This window comes from Pseudonaja textilis, chromosome 1, assembly GCF_049901715.1.
Source record: "Pseudonaja textilis isolate UNSWEBS1 chromosome 1, rPseTex1.2, whole genome shotgun sequence".
Taxonomy (NCBI): domain Eukaryota; kingdom Metazoa; phylum Chordata; class Lepidosauria; order Squamata; family Elapidae; genus Pseudonaja; species Pseudonaja textilis.
The window spans coordinates 15,636,281-15,655,006 of record NC_141990.1 but is presented as its reverse complement, the minus strand read 5'-3'; the positions used below and the strand labels follow the sequence as shown (position 1 = coordinate 15,655,006).

General features: G+C 41.3%; 1 protein-coding gene across 5 annotated transcripts in view; it reads left to right on the top strand.

Annotated features, from left to right (window-relative positions):
- Positions 1-18,726, top strand: part of GTF2IRD1 (GTF2I repeat domain containing 1) — a 151,331-nt gene that overhangs the window by 76,448 nt on the left and 56,157 nt on the right. For all 5 annotated transcript variants that reach the window (XM_026708622.2, XM_026708620.2, XM_087926444.1 and 2 more), the window contains exons 6-11: positions 2,934-3,244; positions 8,199-8,288; positions 12,244-12,327; positions 14,601-14,784; positions 16,003-16,028; positions 18,179-18,299. In XM_026708622.2, coding sequence (XP_026564407.2) covers positions 2,934-3,244; positions 8,199-8,288; positions 12,244-12,327; positions 14,601-14,784; positions 16,003-16,028; positions 18,179-18,299 — 816 coding nt within the window. The remainder of the gene's footprint in view (positions 1-2,933; positions 3,245-8,198; positions 8,289-12,243; positions 12,328-14,600; positions 14,785-16,002; positions 16,029-18,178; positions 18,300-18,726) is intronic.

The following is an 18,726-nucleotide window of genomic DNA, read 5'->3' as shown; positions in this document are numbered from 1 at the left end:
AAGTCATGGTTGTCTCAAAGGTGTCTTTTTTCAAGAGGCAACTGGACTTTCTGGTTTTTCTTTGAAGACGTTTCCCTTTTCATCCAAAAAACTTCTTCAGCTCTGGCTAGATGGTGGGGAATGGAAGGATTTATACTCCTGCAGACAATTGGTCATTTGCATTCTTTTAGTGAGTAGTGAACCTGATGACACAGATAAGCCTCCAGGTGGCCTTAATGACTCTCTAAAAGAATGCAGATGGCTGACTGTCTGCAAGGACTATAAATCCTTCCATTCATCACCATCCAGCCGGAGATGAAGGAGGTTTCTTTGGATGAGAAGCAAAAAGTTTTCAAAGTCCATTTCCCTGTTGAAGGAAAAAGCACCTTTGAGATAGGATTAGAATTTCTGGCTTTTGTTTTTCTATGGTTCAAATCCATGTCAGACAACTTGCCTAAACTGCAATGTTACATCTGACTTTTATTTTCAAGCAGCTGAGATGTGATCTGAGGGGTGATTATTTCCATTAGTTCCTTATCATGATAACTCTAGTTTCCATGGATTTAATTAGTTAATTAATTTAATTCCATGGATCTCCAAGAGGAAGGACGTCTTTGATTTGTTTGCTCTGGATCTTGTTCACTTCAGAGTACTTAGGGAATTTCTGTATGATGGCTCTGCTGGAGGCAAAGGGATGGGAACTGGTTATGCCTTTTAATATCATTAGTCATGGTATGAAAGTGTAGCTAGTGGCTCTTTTGACAAATAATGCTAAACCACGATGTAGTTTTCATATTACTTACCATTACATGCAGTTCAGGACTCAAGAAATCCTAGCCTGTCTTAATGTTGTATGAAAACAGCCAATGACTATTCAGGATGTTCATGTGAATCCAGAAAATTGGGCTTATGGAATAATCTATAATTAAATCAAATACTTATTATGGTCTGAGGGCAACATAAACTATAGTATGTTGTGTGTGCACAGGCAGTGAGTCAGTAGGAGAAGCAGAGGTGGTATTCAGCAGGTTCTGACCAGTTCTGGAGAACCGGTAGTGGAAATTTTGAGTAGTTCGGAGAACTGGTGGTAACCTTCCCCCAGGAGTGGGGAGGGAATGGAAATTTTGCAGTATCTTTCCCCTGCCACACCCACCAAACCACACACCCCAAAGCCATGCGACGCCCACCAAGCCACACCCACAGAACCGGTAGTAAAAAATTTTGAATCCCACCAGTGAGGAGAAGGGTGTTTTATCTCAGGGCTGCAAAAGTGCTTCTACCTGCTTCCAGTTGTTGGAACAGAGTCAGGTATACACTGACAAAAGGTATTGAGCATTCTTGAGTAATTGAGGCCAGTCATTGGCTGACCCTGGCTTGGGAAGGGATCTGGAAACATGCTGATGAAGTAGGAATCAGCAGTTCCAGGCTAGAGAGAGCCAATATGTCAGCATAGATTAGCTGCTTTTCAAAGCCATCAGCAGAGCATCCAGGTATCCATTGTCTTGGAAATATGGGAGAAAAAAGTCTACAATTTAAACCCTGGAGTTTAGACCTATATATAGGCTTTGACCTCTGCGTATTGCAGTAGGCAAATCTCCTGTCTTCATTCCTGTCAGCAATAAACTAATCTTGCCGAGTCATAGCCATGAGCCTCTGCTGAGGAAAGCAAGTCGGAATAAGGAGTTAAGTATCTGGAGAACTGAAATTTATAGCCATGGCTGATGAAAAGCTTGACAGAAGGGCTATAAATACTTCATATTTAGGATGGAACTTTGCCTAGTGAGCAGCTGGATTGAGATTTCAGGTTCAGTGCTATTTAGAAGAAGGAAATATAATTCCTTTTTTTTCTATCTTCACTCCCTTTCTTCCTTTTTTTTTGCTGTTCATCATTATAATATTCCTTAGTAATTTCATTTGCTATCAGTCACTTCTTGTTTTCTTTGCACCAGGAAATAAGGTGAGAAAGTAAATGGGTTGAAAGATGCCAATCCAGCTAGTTTCTTTTGTGTATCCAGCAAAGCGCCTTTTTCCAAATCATTCTCTTGGTCTGTCATTTATAGTTTAATTTTCAATACTTTCTCTGTCTTCCTTCATTAATATATTTTAGACATTGAAATTGTAATTTGAGATATGTATATGTATATATGCATGCTTTCTCTCTCTTTCTCTCTCCCTCCCTTCCTCCACACACACACACACACACAAAACATAGTATGTGTGTGCATGTGTGTGTGTATATAAATATATATCTTATGTTCTTAAAGAAGCAGACCTCCAAATTATCTCTCTAACTCACAGTCTGGACTAGCAACACATTCTCTGTATAATATTAATAAATATATATAGTGTGTGGGTTAGTGTTAGGGTCTGCTGAATATAACTCCGCATTGGCGACAGGAAGGGCATCCGGCCAGTAAACACTCAGCTCCTTTCAGTTGCCCAGACTCTACCCTGCAATACACAAGCCTGATGATGGCAGATGAGATTCTGCCGAAAAGTCGCTACAACTTTAAAACCACAACTATAATGACATGGGAAAATACCCGAACAAAGCTGAATACCATACATACATACATACATACATACACACACACACACACACACACACACACACACACACACAATAAAGAGAGAGTGTTGCTAGTCCAGATTGTGGGTAAGAGAGATAGTTTGGAGGTCTGCTTCTTTAAGAACGTAAGAAGAGTTCAGCTAGATTAAGCCAAAACTCCACCCAGACCAGGATATTGCTATCTTAGAGTGGCCAACAAAATATTTATCGGATGTTCATAAACAGGACATGAAATCAGTTTTATTATACGTCTTTAGCAATTGGCTGATGTTCAACAACCTGTCTGAATTTTCAGCATATTTTGATCCTCTTTGTTGTATTAAATAGTTCATTCTACTAACTTAGGATAAACATGAAGTTATGTGCAGTTTCCTCCTTTTCTTAGGCCACCTGAGGACTCTATCAGGGAACCCAACTCTTCTGTTGAGATGAACTCTGCTGCTCTCATCTCCAAGGGGAGCCGACAACCGGGCCTTAATAATGTGCGCGTTAAGCAGGCCAATCAAGACCCTCTTCCTGGGATCACCACCAGCGGTTTCCTATATGGCGTGTCGCTGCCCACGCAGATTGCCATGGAGATAAAGCAGGAAGGTTCAGCCAGTCGGCACGGGATGAATGCAGTTGGCGACATGCTGAGGCCCCGTCCATCAGGAGAAGCGAAGGTGCCTTCGCCACAGGAGTTCGGTGACTGCTGTGGTAATGGCCTTCATGTTTGCTGACCCAGCAATGGCTGCCCCAAAGCTGGTGCAAAGGTGTTGGTGTAGCCTTGGAATGAAATAGGGCAGGAATAGGAATTGTGTAATGATGGCTTTGACTGGATTAGGGATGACGGTTTTGACAGGGCCATCCTTAGGTAGGAAGGGACAGTAGTATTTGGTCAGCCAGGTGTAATTCCTGGAGGCTGGACGTGGTTCAGATATTACAGGTAGTCCCCAACTTAAGACCACAATTGAGCCCAAAATTTATGTTGTTCAGTGAGTTTTGCCCCATTTTATGACTTTTATTGCCACAGTCGTTAAATGAATCACTGCAGTTGCTAAATTATTAACATGGTTGTTAAGTGAATCTGGTTTCGCCTATTGACTTTGCTTGTCAGAAGGTCTCAAAAGGGGATCATGGGACCCTGGGACATTGCAACCATCATAAATGGGAGTCATTTGTCAAACATCCACATGTGACCCATCTGACCACGGGGATGCTGCAACAGTCGTAAATGTGAAAAATGGTCATAAGTCACTTTTTTCAGGGACGTTGTTACTTCAGTTGCGAATTGCTGTAGGTCGAGGACTACCTGTAGTTGGGTTTTTATATTGTGGTACTAGCCAAGGAAGGACAGAGGAGTCAAGGATAGGCTTCTCCTTCAAGTTCTAGGATCAGGTAAGTACAAAGTAGTCCTTGACTTAACAACAGTTCATTTAGTGACCAAAGTTACCACGGCACTGAAAATTCGTACACTTAGCAACTGGCTTGTATTAATGACGGTTGCAATGTCCAGGAATCATGTGATCCCCTTTTGGGATCTTCTGACAAGCAAAGTCAATGGGGAAGCCAGATCCACTCAACAACCGGGTTACTAACTTAATAACTGCAGCAGTTCACTTAACAAATGTGGCCGGAAAAGTCGTAAAATGGGGCAAAACTCACTTAAAAAATTTCTCACTTAGCAACATACTGTCATTTTGGGCTCAAGTTGGTAGTAAGTTGAGGACTACCTATAGTTTATTAAGGATGCTTATTTTAGAGAAAGGATGGAATGCCCCCTTTTACATTAAAGAATGATGTCTTGATTCAAATTGGAATTATCTGTTTATTTACAAATGTTCTCAGCGCATTCTTGAAAGAAAACCCATCTTGTTTTCTGTCTCACAAGTTATATTAAGTTTATAATGGACAACAATTTCCTTCCTCCCCCCACACCATCAAGGTAGTTGACCCAAACATTAGTGCTGTTGGAGCTGAAAATAGACATTTTCATTCTGAGCTGAAGGTGATCATGAAAATAATTTGCATTTCCAGACATTATGAAAGAGTAAAGCGGGATTTTGCATACTGTAGAGTCAGTATCTAGGCAACGTGCATCTTATCAGTCCTTCCTTTTGTGGTCTCCCAGAGCCTTTCCAGAGAGAGGGGAGGGGGGAGCTAAAATTGTGGGGTTTGGAGGGAGGTCATAAAAGGCAAGGGGCCTTGCTCATACTTAAGGCATCCGTTTCAACCTTGAAATCTCATGAGTGCCCTTCCCCAGATGGGCCCTGGACGGTCCTATTTTGGGAAAGTGGCGGTCAGTAATGCTGCATGGGCCTGATGCTGCCCTCAGGTGAATAGACGTTGCACATTCTAGAAGTGTGACTTTTGTAGCATCACTGTTTCAGTCCTCCCAGAGTTCTCAAATATGTGCAGGGAGTCCTCGACTTACAATAGTTCATTTAGTGACTGTTCAAAGTTATAACGACATTGAAAAAGTGACTTACAAACACTTTTCACACAACTATTGCAACATCCTCGTGTCACGTGATCAAAATTCGGACGCTTGGCAACTGGCATGTATTTACGACGGTTGCAGTGTCCCGAGGTGGTGTGACCACCTTTTGCGGCCTTCTGACAAGCAAAGTCAATGGGAAAGCCAGATTCACTTTACAACTTCGCTAATAACTTAACTGCAATGATTCGCTTAACAACTGTAGCAAGAAAGGTTGTAAAATGGGGCAAAAGTCACTTAACAACTGTCTCACTTACCAACATAAATTTTGGGCTCATTTGTGGTTGTAAGTCGAGGACTATTTACATTGCTCCTGGTTTTTGCAGACAGTTTGGGTTCTAGCAAGAGAAAGCCAGGGTCCAATCAAAACACAGGACAGATCCCAACAAAGGTCCATTCTAATACATTTAGTGACCATAATTGGGACCTGAAACTCATTCATTAAATGAAGCAGTCAGTAAGTGAATGCGCAACTGTGCTTATAATCTTCCTTTGTCATTCCTTCGCTTTTCAGACCCGTGACAATTGTAAATGCTTGTAAAATGTTGACCATAAAATATAATTTTTCATCACTGTCGTAACTGTGAATTGTCGCTAATTGGATTGGGCTAAGTCTAGCATATTGCTTCTCACTATCAGATGTCTCAAAGGTCCAAACAAGAGGAGACAGGGACATACATGCTCCTCTTCCATTGTTCTTCCCCTTGAAACATGCTGCCCCTAATCTGAATGTAACATCGAGTCTTCATGACCTATTGACCCGTCCTCCATGAATTTATTGGATCCCCTTTTAAAGCTATTTAAATAAGTATGTCTGGGGACAAGTCATTCCTCAAGTTCATTATGCATTAGGTGAAAAAGAGGTTGCTTTAGGTAAGAAAGAGATTTTTTTTTTCTGTTTTAAATCTTTTAGTTAGCTTCATTGAATATGTCCTGGCATTTTGAGAGAGGAGGAAAAAAACTTCTCCCTCCATTTTCTCCAGGCCATTCATGATTTTACACACTTCAATCACACTCACCTTTTTTTCTCGGTAGAGTCCCACATGCGCTAGCCTCTTCTCCTAAGGAAAGTGAGAATCACTTCACATTTACTTAAATTGAATTACATTTGACATTTGGTTGGCCATTCACTCAATCTGAAGAGATCCTTGTAGACCTCTTCGCTGTCACTCTGAATAATTCAGTAGTATCTGCAACCTTTACCACCTCACGGCTTGCCCCAAAGTCAAGACTGTTTATTGAAAAGTGGCAGCCCCAGTGCAGGTGCTTCAGAAATTCCATTTTTTACGTGCCTCCATGGAGAGAACTGCCCATTTAGTCATACATTTTGTTTTCATTTTCAACCACTTTACAATTAACAAAAAGACAAGTTTTCGTGTTCTGTTACAGCTACGTTGCTCAAGCGGTTTTGGCAATGAAAGTCATGTAAGCAGGTATAAGCATTATTTCAAAACAGAAGAAACCTCTACTAATTTTTAAATAAAACTGTAGCTTTTGTAACTAGCCCTCACCCATGAATTTCAGGTAATCCCTGGGTTACGAGTGTTCCCTTGTCAGAAGATTGCAAAAGACAATCGCACAACCTTGGGACATTGCAACCATCATAAATACGAGTCAGTTGTCAAGTGTCTGAATTTTGATTACATGATCATCATGGTCGTGAGAAAAATAGTCACCTCACTTTTTTCAGTGCCGTTGTAACTTCGAACTGTCACTAAACGAACACTCTGAGACATGAAATTCACAAATATCATAATTTAAAGTAATCTGACACCAAAGCTTCCCCACCTCCCCAATTTCAGCTGTGGCCCTTCTTTATCAAATGGTTGACCCTCTCTGCAGCAAGCTTAGAAACAAGCCAGGACCATGGACCAAGCTCACTGGCATAAACTATTATTTAGGATTTAGAACAATGTTTCTGAATCTTAGGGACGCGGTGGCTCAGTGGCTAAGATGCTGAGCTTGTCGATCAGAAAGGTCAGCAGTTTGACGGTTCGAATCCCTAGCACCATGTAACAGAGTGAGCTCCTGTTGCTTCTCCCAGCCATAGGACCACGGAGACGTTTACATCTTCAGACAGCGCTGGCTCTTTGGCTTTGTAATGGAGATGAGCACCACCCCCTAGAGCCGGAAATGACTAGCACGTATGTGCCAAGGGAACCTTTACCTTTACCTTCTGAATCTTAGCAGCTTTATGATTTGTGGGCTTCAAATCACACTGAGAATTCTGGGGGTTGAAGTCCACACATTTTAAAGTGGCCAAGGTTGAGAAAAACTTCTGTACAGTATTGTTTTATTTCTGTGTCAGAAGCACCAAGGCACTTCCTCGATGAAAGGATCAGCCGGTGACATCGTTGCCCAAGGGACATCCAGTTGGGGGCTCCTTTCATGTCCCTGTTAAGTTGCCCACTGAAATGGTACCCACCTATCTACTTGTGGTTGCCCACTTTCAAACTGCTGGGCCGGAAACAGCTGGAGTGAGTGACAGAAGCTCACCACATCACATGGCAGCAACCGGGTCTCGAATGAGAGACTGCTGATTGTCAGCTCAGCATCCTAACCACCTGGACCATCGCTCTCCATGCAGAGCATGTTTTAAGTCGAACTACAGATAGCCCTTGTTTAGCAAACTGCCTTGTACAGCAACCAATTGCAGTTACGATGGTGAGGAAAAAGTAACTGTGTGAACAATGCTTATATTTACAGCCTTCCCAGGTCTGTACAGCAGGGGAAAACTGAAATAAGATCATAAGCCCAATTACAGTTTAATTTAGCGACCACTTTGCTTAATGACAGAGTTGCCAGTCCCAACTGTGGTCACTAAATGAGTATTACCTGTACAATACAGTTGAATGTATTGCCTGTTACAGGGATGCTCAAGAAACTGCTAGAGGATGCTATGAAGTGATGCCCTATTTGAATTGTGAGCAAAATTGTCACAACTGATCTTTACACATGCTTAAATGATTAAAGTGAAGTGCATATAGTTCAGGATGAATAATTTCTTGGTTGTTGGTGAGCTGTAGCATTTACTTTGCTTTTTCTTAATCGGTGTAGCTTCTTCGTAGAATATTCCAGAATCCTCTTCCTTAGCTCATTTTTTTTCTTCTGATTTTTCTCTCATCCTCCCCTCCCTCAATCTCATGTTGCTTTCCTTTCGTTTTTTGTGTCCAGGACAGAAATCTATCCTCCCCGGTGGTCCACTCATCCAAAATGTCCATTCCTCCAAACGCATCCTTTTCTCCATAGTCCATGACAAATCAGGTAAGGCTGCATTCTCTCGTCCTAGAAACTGCATCAAATTTTTACAGGTGAGTGTGAATTCAGATTATAGAGTTCTTTCATGTAGGACCTCTATGGCAAAAAAAAAAAAGTGTTAGAAAAAAATGACACTAAATAATGGGTGGAAGGAAAATAAAAGGCATAAGTAGCTGACCTTAGGTCTGGGATTACAGATAAATGTGCGAAATAACGGGTTTAAATGATAGAAAGACGAAGTTTGGATGAATGCTAAAAAACATTATAACAATAGCGGTTTGACAATGGAAGCAGTCCTTCAGGGGAGTGGTGTACTACTTACTAACTAAAAGTAGTCCTCAACTTATGAGCACAATTGGGAGCAGAATTTCTGTTGCTAAGCAAGGCAGTTGTTGGGGGTGGTCGCTGCTGACTTTATTACCTTTTCTGTCAGGGTTGTTAAGCGAATCACTGTGGTTGGTAAGTGAATCACATGGTTGTTAAATGAATCCATATTGGCTTTACTTGTCAGAATCTCACCGGGAAGGTTGCATATGGCGATCACATGATCCTGAGATCCTGCCTCTGTCGTCAAAAACATGCCAGTTGCCACAGGCCTAAATTTTGACCATGTGACTGAGGATTCTGTGATGGCTGGTGATAGGTCATATGTTTTAGTGCTGTTGTGACTTTGAACATTCACTAAACGAATGGTTGTAAATTGAGGGCTACCTGTACCTATTGGCATCTAGGGAATTGATTTAAGGTCATCAGAATTGCCTGCTTTAAGTGATAGGAGCTCTGGGTTTTCTCAAGCCTGCTGCAAATAAGCTTGGAAGCCTTTGCAATTATTCTTTATTTTATTGTATCCTTTAATGTACATTAGCTGGTCTGAGACTTCCTTTTCTTCACATCTAATGCAAGACCATTGGGTTGAGGGTCTCCTGTCAGGTGCGAAAGAGCAGGTCCACATGGGAAGGTCCAATTAATCTGATTTATTGCTATTCATGCACAGGAATATTCTCAACTAAGGTTAGCACTTTCCAGAAGTTAGATTAGGGTCAATGGAATTCAAGGGGATTGCTTGTGGCTACGTAGAGATTCTAGGCCGATTCCTCTTTTGACTCCACCCCCAGGTTTCACCACTCCTATCTGGCAATTCACAGATCATGTCACTTGGAATAGTGATGGGGGTCACAAAAAGGGGTGGGGCCAATTCTTTTGCCCTGATTCTCCTTTGGGGAGGCTTTTAAAGCTGGTAACAGAAGGAGTAGGTGCGTTTTCAAGAGACAACTGAACTTTCTGGTTTTTCTTTGAAGATGCTTCGCTTTGTGGATGAGCTCTTCTTCTTGGATGAGAAGCAAAACGTCTTCAAAGAAAAAAAACAGAAAGTCCAGTTGCCTCTGGGAAAAGCACCATGACCTGGATGACCGAGAATCTCCACAGACACAGCTTCCTATCTTCACTTTAATTCTACCCCAAAGTTGCTCAACACTGTCTGAACTCCTACCATAATTTACCTGTGGTCTACCTAGAGCAAGGGTCTCCAACCTTGCCAACTTTAAGACTTGTGGACTTTCAACTCCCAGAATTCCCCAGGCTAGCCTAATCCATGCTTCTTAAACTTGACAATGTTGAGAAATATTGAATCTAGGCCAACCTCTTGCCCCTGACTGAGGAATTCTGGAAGTTGAAGTCCAGAAGTCTTAAAGTTGCCAAGGTTGGAGACTCCTGACCAAGAGCAATATTGTTTGCACTGATTAGCAATGGTTTTCCAAGCTTTCAGACCAGACATTTTCCTACTTCTACACTAGAGATAGCAGGGAGATCAATCTGGCAGATTATTTGAGCTAAACATGTGTGTTCCACTCATTTCCCTATTATACTTAAAACATGATGTATTTTCCACTCAAAATTGACAGCATTCCAGTATCTTACCCTTTTCTCATTGGCTTCTTTTCCTTTTTTCTGACTCGATCGAGATAGTTTCTCATTAGCTTTTAAAGCACATTTTAAAGTGATGATATATTTTTATAACATACATCTCTATATTCTTTTCTATAGATGCCAAGTCTAAATGTGGAATGTAAATATTTTTATAATACAAATACATTCAGTTGAGTTTGCCAGAAACTTAAATAAAAAAAAAAGTATGTGCCTAGGCCACCCAGAATACTCACTTGAATAAAAAGACAGGGACTAAAACAAAGTCGATCGGTCAAGGAAGTAGGCTGCACAAACATCAGAGTAGCTAGGCAAATCTTATTTTGGAGGACAAGCAGATGGACCACCGTCAGTCCCACCTCCTGCAGAAGTGTGAGGCAACAGAATGTCAAATCACTTGACCATGGTTTTGCAGAAACAGAAATGGAATAGGCGTAGCCCCTGCAACTCATCACTTCAAATTATCTCCATACAAGCTGCTTGAGAAAGTGATTTTTTCCTTTTATGATAGAGGAGAAAGAACTGAACTGAGAATGTTTATTTATTTATTTAATTGGTTTGTCAATTGCTTGCAAGATAATAGGTGTAAGTAAAACATAGTTATGAATACATGGATACATATAAGAAAAATAAAAAATAAAAGAAACAATAGGACAGGGATGGTAGGCACGTTGGTGCGCTTATGCACGCCCCCTACAGACCTCTTAGGAAAGGGGTGAGGTCAGTAGTAGACAGTCTAAGGTTAAAGTTTTTGGGGTTTGGGGAAGAAACCACAGAGTCAGGTAGAGTATTCCAGACATTGACCACTCTGTTGCTGAAGTTGTATTTCCTGCAACGAAGTTTGGTGCGATTAACCTTGAGTTTGTATCTATTGTTTGCTCTTGTATTGTTATGGTTGAAGCTGAAGTATTCATTGACTGGTAGGACATTGCAATGTATGATTTTATATACTATACTTAGATCGGACCGAAGGTGGCATAGTTCTAGGTTTTCTAGGTCTAGAATTTCAAGTCTGGTGGCATAAGGTATTCTGCAACGAGTAGAGGAGTGGAGAAATATTTAGGTCAGTGATCAACTACAGTTTAGGTCAGGGTTGTCAAACTCAAGGCCCATGGAGTACTTAGATCTGGCCTGCGGGGCCACCCTGGAAACAGCAAAAGACCGGCCCGCGGTGCCTCTGCCAGTGAAAACAGAGCTTGGGAGGGCCGTGCACAAGCTCCGTTTTCACTGGCTGAATGCTAGCAAAACAAACTACTAGCAAAATTGGCATTTGATCACACAAGTGACGTCAAGCTGGCCATGCCTCCTGCCGCCTTCCCAGGTCAAACACAACCCTGATGCGGCCCTCAGTGTAATTGAGTTTGACACCCCTGGTTTAGGTGGATTTCATACTTCTGATCAAACTTCAAGGACTCATTACTCTGTATGAATTCTTTCCCCTGGGCAGATGGCTTTAATATTATCTCAGTGCCCATTTTTCCATCACAGACCTCCCACTGCTTGGGTGTGACCTGCATAGATTAAAAAAAACTAAAATTCACTTGCAAAAACATGATGTATACAGCAGGTAGCAGTATCTGACTAACCTGCTTGAATTTTGTTATTATTTGGATGGAAGACCCTCAGAAAATCCCAGGGCCGTATTCTACCCTGGGATCACTTCCATATTGCTATTTAAGAAAGCACTTGGAGCTCCTCATGAAGTTACTGGAAGTTACATTTAAAGATTAAATCTTTTTACCCTTGAAGCAGTCACCAGTGGAGAAATCTGTATGAATGCAAACAACAACAACAAACAACCAAACTACAGCAGACTAAATGTATCTGGACTGATAAGCAAGACCTGTGATTTTGGATGATGGTTGTTGCATCTGCCTTGCTTTGTGATGATTTTGGAAACTATATGTAGTAAGGGTTCCTATCTGGGATAACCAGTGGGGGGAAAAAAGCCCCTGGCAATGGGGTAGGAAGGCAAACCTTGTTTCACAGAGAGCAGATTTCTGTCTCTGGAGCACCAAATCTTCTTTTGTTTTCCTAGATAAATGGGACAATTTTATAAAAGAAACCGAAGATATCAACACCCTGAGGGAATGTGTGCAAATTCTGTTTAACAGTCGATATGGTGAGTGGGTGTGAAATTTCTGTTTATCATCTGTGGTGCTTGTGGCTTGCATATAATTACAAAGCAATTTAAAGGGATATTTTTTTCTCTTGATCCCAAGCTTTTTAAAATGAAACTTCTATTTGCTGTTATTGCAAGAGATGGCTTGTCCCTTCCTTAATTCCTTCTTGGTAAGGTGTTTTTTTTTTTTTTTTTTGGGGGTGTACTACAGCTTTTAAGGAAGTTCAGGGGGAAGAGGGCTCCATTGGTTTTTCTCAGTGACAAACCCTTTGGAAGCCGAAACAGCAAGGATGTCATTTATGAGGGAAGCAGTTATATCTGTGGCAGAAAACCAGTAGCTGTCCAGATGTTGTTGGATTGCCACTCCAATTCCTGCTCCTGAATCAATGCTGGGAGGGGCTGATGGGAATTGGTTTCCAACCGAAAACAGAAGACCACAGGATCCTTGTTATGTGAATATAACAAGCAATGCTTGGTCTTCTATAAATAACTTTACCATGATGATAGTTGCTTCTTTGAAAATACCTCAGCAGTTCTTGTTTTACTCCACACCCTGTGAAAGTAGCTTGTGGTAAATTGGGTTTTTGAGTCTGTAACTTGCCAGTTTTAGGAAAGACACTAATTGCTACGATGTTCTTCCTGCCACTAAGATGGCACCATCCATCATGATGATCTTCATGGTTACCTTCTGTATTATGTGAATTTTTTGTAAACATTTCTCTGTCTCTTAGCTCTCCTCCTCCTCCTCCTCCTCCTCCTCCTCCTCCTCCTCCTCCTCCTCCTCCTCCTCCTCCTCCTCCTCCTCCTCTCCTTTCCCTCCTTTTCTCCCTTTTTCCCATTCCCCCTCTACTTCTTCCTTCTATCTTTTTTCCTTCCTCCCCTTTTACTTTTTTCCTCTGGTATTTTGATTTTTAAAGATTTGTGCTGGGTTAAACATTAAAAGATAAACAGGAAGAGTTGCTTTGGGATAGCACAAATGATTCATGTTTTTTTGTATAAAGCGTACTGTATACACAGCAATAAAAGCTCAAGCGTTGACTTGTACATAGCTCAGTACAGTTATGCCCACATTTAAAATTGGATTGCTGAAGGTAAGAAACTGGGATAGGCCCAAGATGGGAATGTGATTTGAATTTGGAATGTTCTGATATATCACTTGATCTCTGAAAAAGTCTAGCCAAAGTAGGCAATATTTATGCAGTTTATGTGGTGGGGGAGCCAATGACCACATGGGCAATTTTGGAGGAGTTAAAGTTAAAGGCTTATTTGACAAGTCCATGTTGTTTTGCATCTAAATTAACAAGAGTTTGCTGCTCTCAACAGCAATTTCCTGTTGAACCATTTCACAATTTCTGACAGATTGGGCTGGAAATGAAAAATGGGTATTCTTTAATCACATGCAGACTGTGGATTCTATACAGCTCCATTCTGTATGAATGATACTATTTTTAAAAATCTTGGTTTACTGGGATTCTGATTTGTTTGGAGTCTTTTTTATGTTGAATGGTTTCAAAGGGGCCAATATATCATGATAATAATCATTGCCATCATCATCATGATCTAATATGTTGCCCAAATACCTGTAATCCTGGGTCGTTGTGATCCCAGGATCCATAGTTAAGGAAATTGGGCTCACCTCAATATGGACATCAGCTGCCTCTGCAGTTAAAAGTGTATATTACTTTAGATATCAAAGGCAGAGCTGGGGAATACACAAGAACTAAGCTACAGTGTAGTTTGGCTTAGGAGGAACGTGGTTTGTAAACCTCGCCATTCTAGTTTGTTAATAATTTTTTTTAGCTTATCATGATATGTAAATCTGCTGTGATTTATTCAGTAAATAATTCAATCATAGCTTAAGCCGTGTTTGAAGACAGTCAGTGATTGGGTTTGCATAACATACTTGACCTGAATTATCTCATTTTCTGGGCATATCCAAATCACTGAATCATTAAATTAAGCAGTGGATTTCTACAGTACATTAAGCCATAAAAAACTAACCAAGATTAAAAAATAAGCAAGTATAGATGCTTATGTTTTCAACTGAACCATGTTGAGTGCACACAGCCAACATATCTCTCAGTTTCAGCCTCTGGGGAATACGGACAAGTGGATGTTCAATTTGAGGGCATTCCAGAGAAACAGAGGGGTCAATTTTGTGACACGGAAGACTGGATTGTAGAGGCCTTTGGTCTAATCCAGTGGGGTTTGTCTTATGTTCTTATTCTTCTGCCTGTTCTTATATTAAAGATTCTATGTTCTACCATGTTCAGCTGAAGCCTTGGGGCTGGATCACATGGTCCCTGTCCCGTACCGGAAAATTGCCTGTGATCCAGAAGCAGTAGAAATCATTGGAATTCCGGACAAAATCCCCTTCAAGAGGCCCTGTACCTATGGGGTCCCCAAACTCAAGCGGATCTTGGAAGAAAGGCATAATATCCACTTTGTGATCAAAAGGTACTTCACTGCTTCAGCATCTCATCAGTGGACGCTGGAATGAACTGGGAAGTTTGGGACCTCCCATTCTAATCAGGGGGCATCCCTGGATAGGTCACAAAAGGGAGTTATTGTTCTGACCTTGGCTTCCCCAAAAAGCACTAAGCAGACTTTTTGTTCCGGCAAAACCCCTTTTATTAAATGAAGGTGAATTTCTTGCATTCACATTCAGCCAAAAGCCTGGCAAACAGGCTTTCAAGGGACTAATTAGACTTTATCTAGCCTGGAGAGCTGCCAAGTAAATATTTTCAAATGCAGTGCTGACAAGGAAGGGCTTGGCACAGAATCTCTGTGCTGCATAGACAGATCTTCACACTGCTGCAAAGAACAAATTGTTTCCTGCAAAAGCCCCCTCCCCCTTTGCTCCTCTTTTAATCCCTATGGGAGGGGCCGTTCACCGTTCACCTGTGGCCTTACTCCCACGTCAACCCTTAGTTCGTAATTGTTCTTTTTCTTTTGGCAGCTCTGTGCATGCGCAGGCTGGGAACCGGCTCCAGCTGCTCCCCCACCTCACTGTTGTCCAACTCTGAAGGCAACTGATGACTGCCAGCCTACCCTGGCCCCATCTCTGCCTCTGACGCAGAGCCCTTATCCGAGCCTTCCTCAGCCTCCAGGACTGGCCCATGTTCCTCCCCAACCTTCTCACTGTCCGACTCTACTGCCAGCTCTGCTAGCTGACAGACGGCCAAAACAGTTATCTCAATCCATTTGTATTTTTTACACACACACACACACGCGCACACACAAATACACACACGCACGCACACACACACACACACACACTCTTCTGATTCCAGTGTAAATAAGGCTTTGTAAATAGATCTAACATGAGCCACAGTTCAGAATTCATCAGCGGTCACCCAAAAAGGCAATACAAATTTTTATTATGGTAGAAAAACATGCTCAATTTGTGGTACCATAATCAGCAACGGGATTCGGCATCTTAGTGATCTATTGGCATGATAAATTTTAAAAATCACTTTCTAAGTAACCATCAAGAAGTTTAGCTCTCTTTCCATGTGAGAAGGAATAAAAATGTCTATGTCATTCTGATAAGCTTGTGACATGAACCTCCGATTGGAGGGAGGTAAAGTTTATCCCCCTATCAATTTCAGATGGATGCTTTTTTTGTTATTTTCCCCCTTCTTGGCACCTGAATTATTTCTCCTTCCTTTACAGGATGTTTGATGAAAGAATATTTACAGGTATGTCAGACATTTTCCCCAAAGATCCTGTCAAATAGAATGCAGCTAGATACTTTGAAGCTATTTCCTTCTCTGAATTTCAGAAAGATATATTACTATTACTATCTGTACTAGAGTAGGGAATTGTTCCTAGGATACTGAAATGTGATTTGCTGTTTAGTTTGTGTTGTAGCACATGACACTAGACTGGAGAAGCTTGTGTTAAACTTATTAACTGTACCTGTGGTTTGTTGTAAGCAGTCAGCTTTATATCCCAAGGCCTGAATCTGTCTCATTTAGTAATTAAAAACGGATAACAAAATTATTCACAGTTTTTCACAATTGATTGCTTAGATGAAATGCTGTCCACCCACGGCTGAACTGAAAGAAAACAATATTGAGATGAACAAATTGGAAGGAATTGTTAATCCCTATCTTGCCTTCATTGTCTCTGTTCCCAGTCATGATCAGTCACCTGATTTCCCTCTAAGGGAACATGTGACAGAGAAGAACAGATTTTGCATACCTAGAGATTTCCCTTCAGTGGTGGTAGACTAAAAAAAATAACAGTTTTTAACACTGGAACACCTAAAAGTGACTCATGTCTAGACTGGGAATGAGTTGGTGCCAACATCATGGGATCACAGTTTAGAAAAGAGGTCTTCTCAGACTAGGTTGGTGTTATTGTTTAGGTCAGGGGGCCCCAATCTTGGCAACTTTTAAGAGTTGTGGACTTCAACTCCCAGAATTCTACAGCCAGCTGTGCTATGTTGGCTGGAAAATTCTGGGAGTTCGTCCACAAGTCTTAAAGTTGCCTCTGGGTTAGGTTGAAAGAGGGAAATCTTCAGTCAGGAATGAATATGACATCTTCCAAACTTGGTCATCTAAGGGAAAACTCAAAGTTGTAAATGAACTCAAGACTTGTTTTGACTCAAAATTGTAACAATGTTTGATGATATTCTGCTAGGAATAAACTAGTGCAGAACAGGTGAGAGATCTTAACGCCTCTTTCTTCTGACCCAAATACTAGATATGATTCTTCTGCTCTGTAAAGCAATTCTGTAAAGTAAATGGAATTTTCAGAGCCTCCCCTGAGTATGATAAGCTTTTCAAATCCATTGGAAAGGATTTGGGGCTTTTTCTTTCAGTGCGAAGTACATGCCCAAATTTCTCTCCCAAAGGCCTATGGAACAGTTTCCATTATAAGCTCTATCAATAACGAAAGCATCTTCCACAAATGGCAAATTGAAAGAGATGAGATTATGCTGTGACATTAGCACTGATTGATTAATTATGTACCATCAAGTCGTTGTTGACATAGCGATCACGTAGTTTTCCCATACAGCAATTGGATTCCAGTGTGGTCCTTTACATCTTCTAACGCTGAATATTGATTTTAAGAAGTTATTAAGGGTAATGTTTTTTTTTCTTTCTCTGGAGGATGGCATTTCTTTGGAATAATCTGCTGGGTCATAGAACTGTAGAATTGAAAGCTACCTTAGTAATCCCTTGTTCAGAGCAGCCTCCATGAATACATTTCTGATATATTAAGAGCCGTGGTGGCGCTGTGGTTAGAATGCAGTACTGCAGGCTACTTCTGCAGGCTGACGGCTGCCTGAAATTTGGCAGTTCGAATTTCACCAGGGTCAGTGTTGACTCAACCTTCCATCCTTCTGAAGTGGGTAAAATGAGGAATATTGTTTGAGGGCAATATGCGACTCTGTAAACTGCTTAGACAGGGCTGTAGAGCATTGTGAAATGGTATATAAATCTAAGTGCTGTTGCTATATGACCATCCATCCACTTCCATTCTTCATATTGCTGATGGATGCCCAAGAGGCCAACCTCTCTAAGGGCTAGTGCCTTGATATGTGTTTTAGACCAGGGGTCTCCAACCCTATACCGCAGCCCACTACCGGGGCCTTGGCTTATTTGGAACTGGGCCACATAAGCGGCTGGCTGGCCCACACGTGTGCACACAGCTTGACTTGTGCGAGTGGTGGGTCGGCACAGGGTGGTTCCTCTCTCCTACCCCCCTCCGCCCCACCAGGCTACCAAGCCATAAAGCTTGTGGACCACTGTTTTAGGCCATATAGTTCTTCCTCCAAAATTGGGCAGCAGCAAAATATCTTTCTTTTTCTTTCCCCATGCTGCCCAATCCGCACCACCAGGAAATAAATTTACCAAAGATGCAACCAAGATTGAGCCATCAAGCCCCTCTGGGGAAGTCTCCCCTGAACCACATAGAATGGCGTTTCTTGATTTAGCAGGGACTTCTCAAGCTAATCACAGGTAAGCTCATTTTTATCTTGTTTAACTGATGGGGCATGAAGACCATGGTGTATCATGGCTGGGATATGTAGCTGATAATACTGCCTCTGAACCTGGAGGTTATAGTTTAGTTAATATAGCTGATACATATTTATACAATTCTTCCATGATTACATTACTTTTTACACCAAATAGTTCAGCAGCCATCATGATATTTTGGGACAAGAGTTTCACACCTTGACTATACTGTTGAGAAATATATCAAGCCATTATATGAAAAATCATTGGGATTCCAAGTGACTTCATTAAAAGCATGAACTGAAAAGCCACAAATCCTTTTTTATTTGATTAAATGTGTTCTTTCTTCGTTGTCCTATATCTGTGTTTCTTAGATAAACCTTTGTAGGTGATACTGTTGCCCTCTTGGTTTTTATTTTTAATGTTCAGG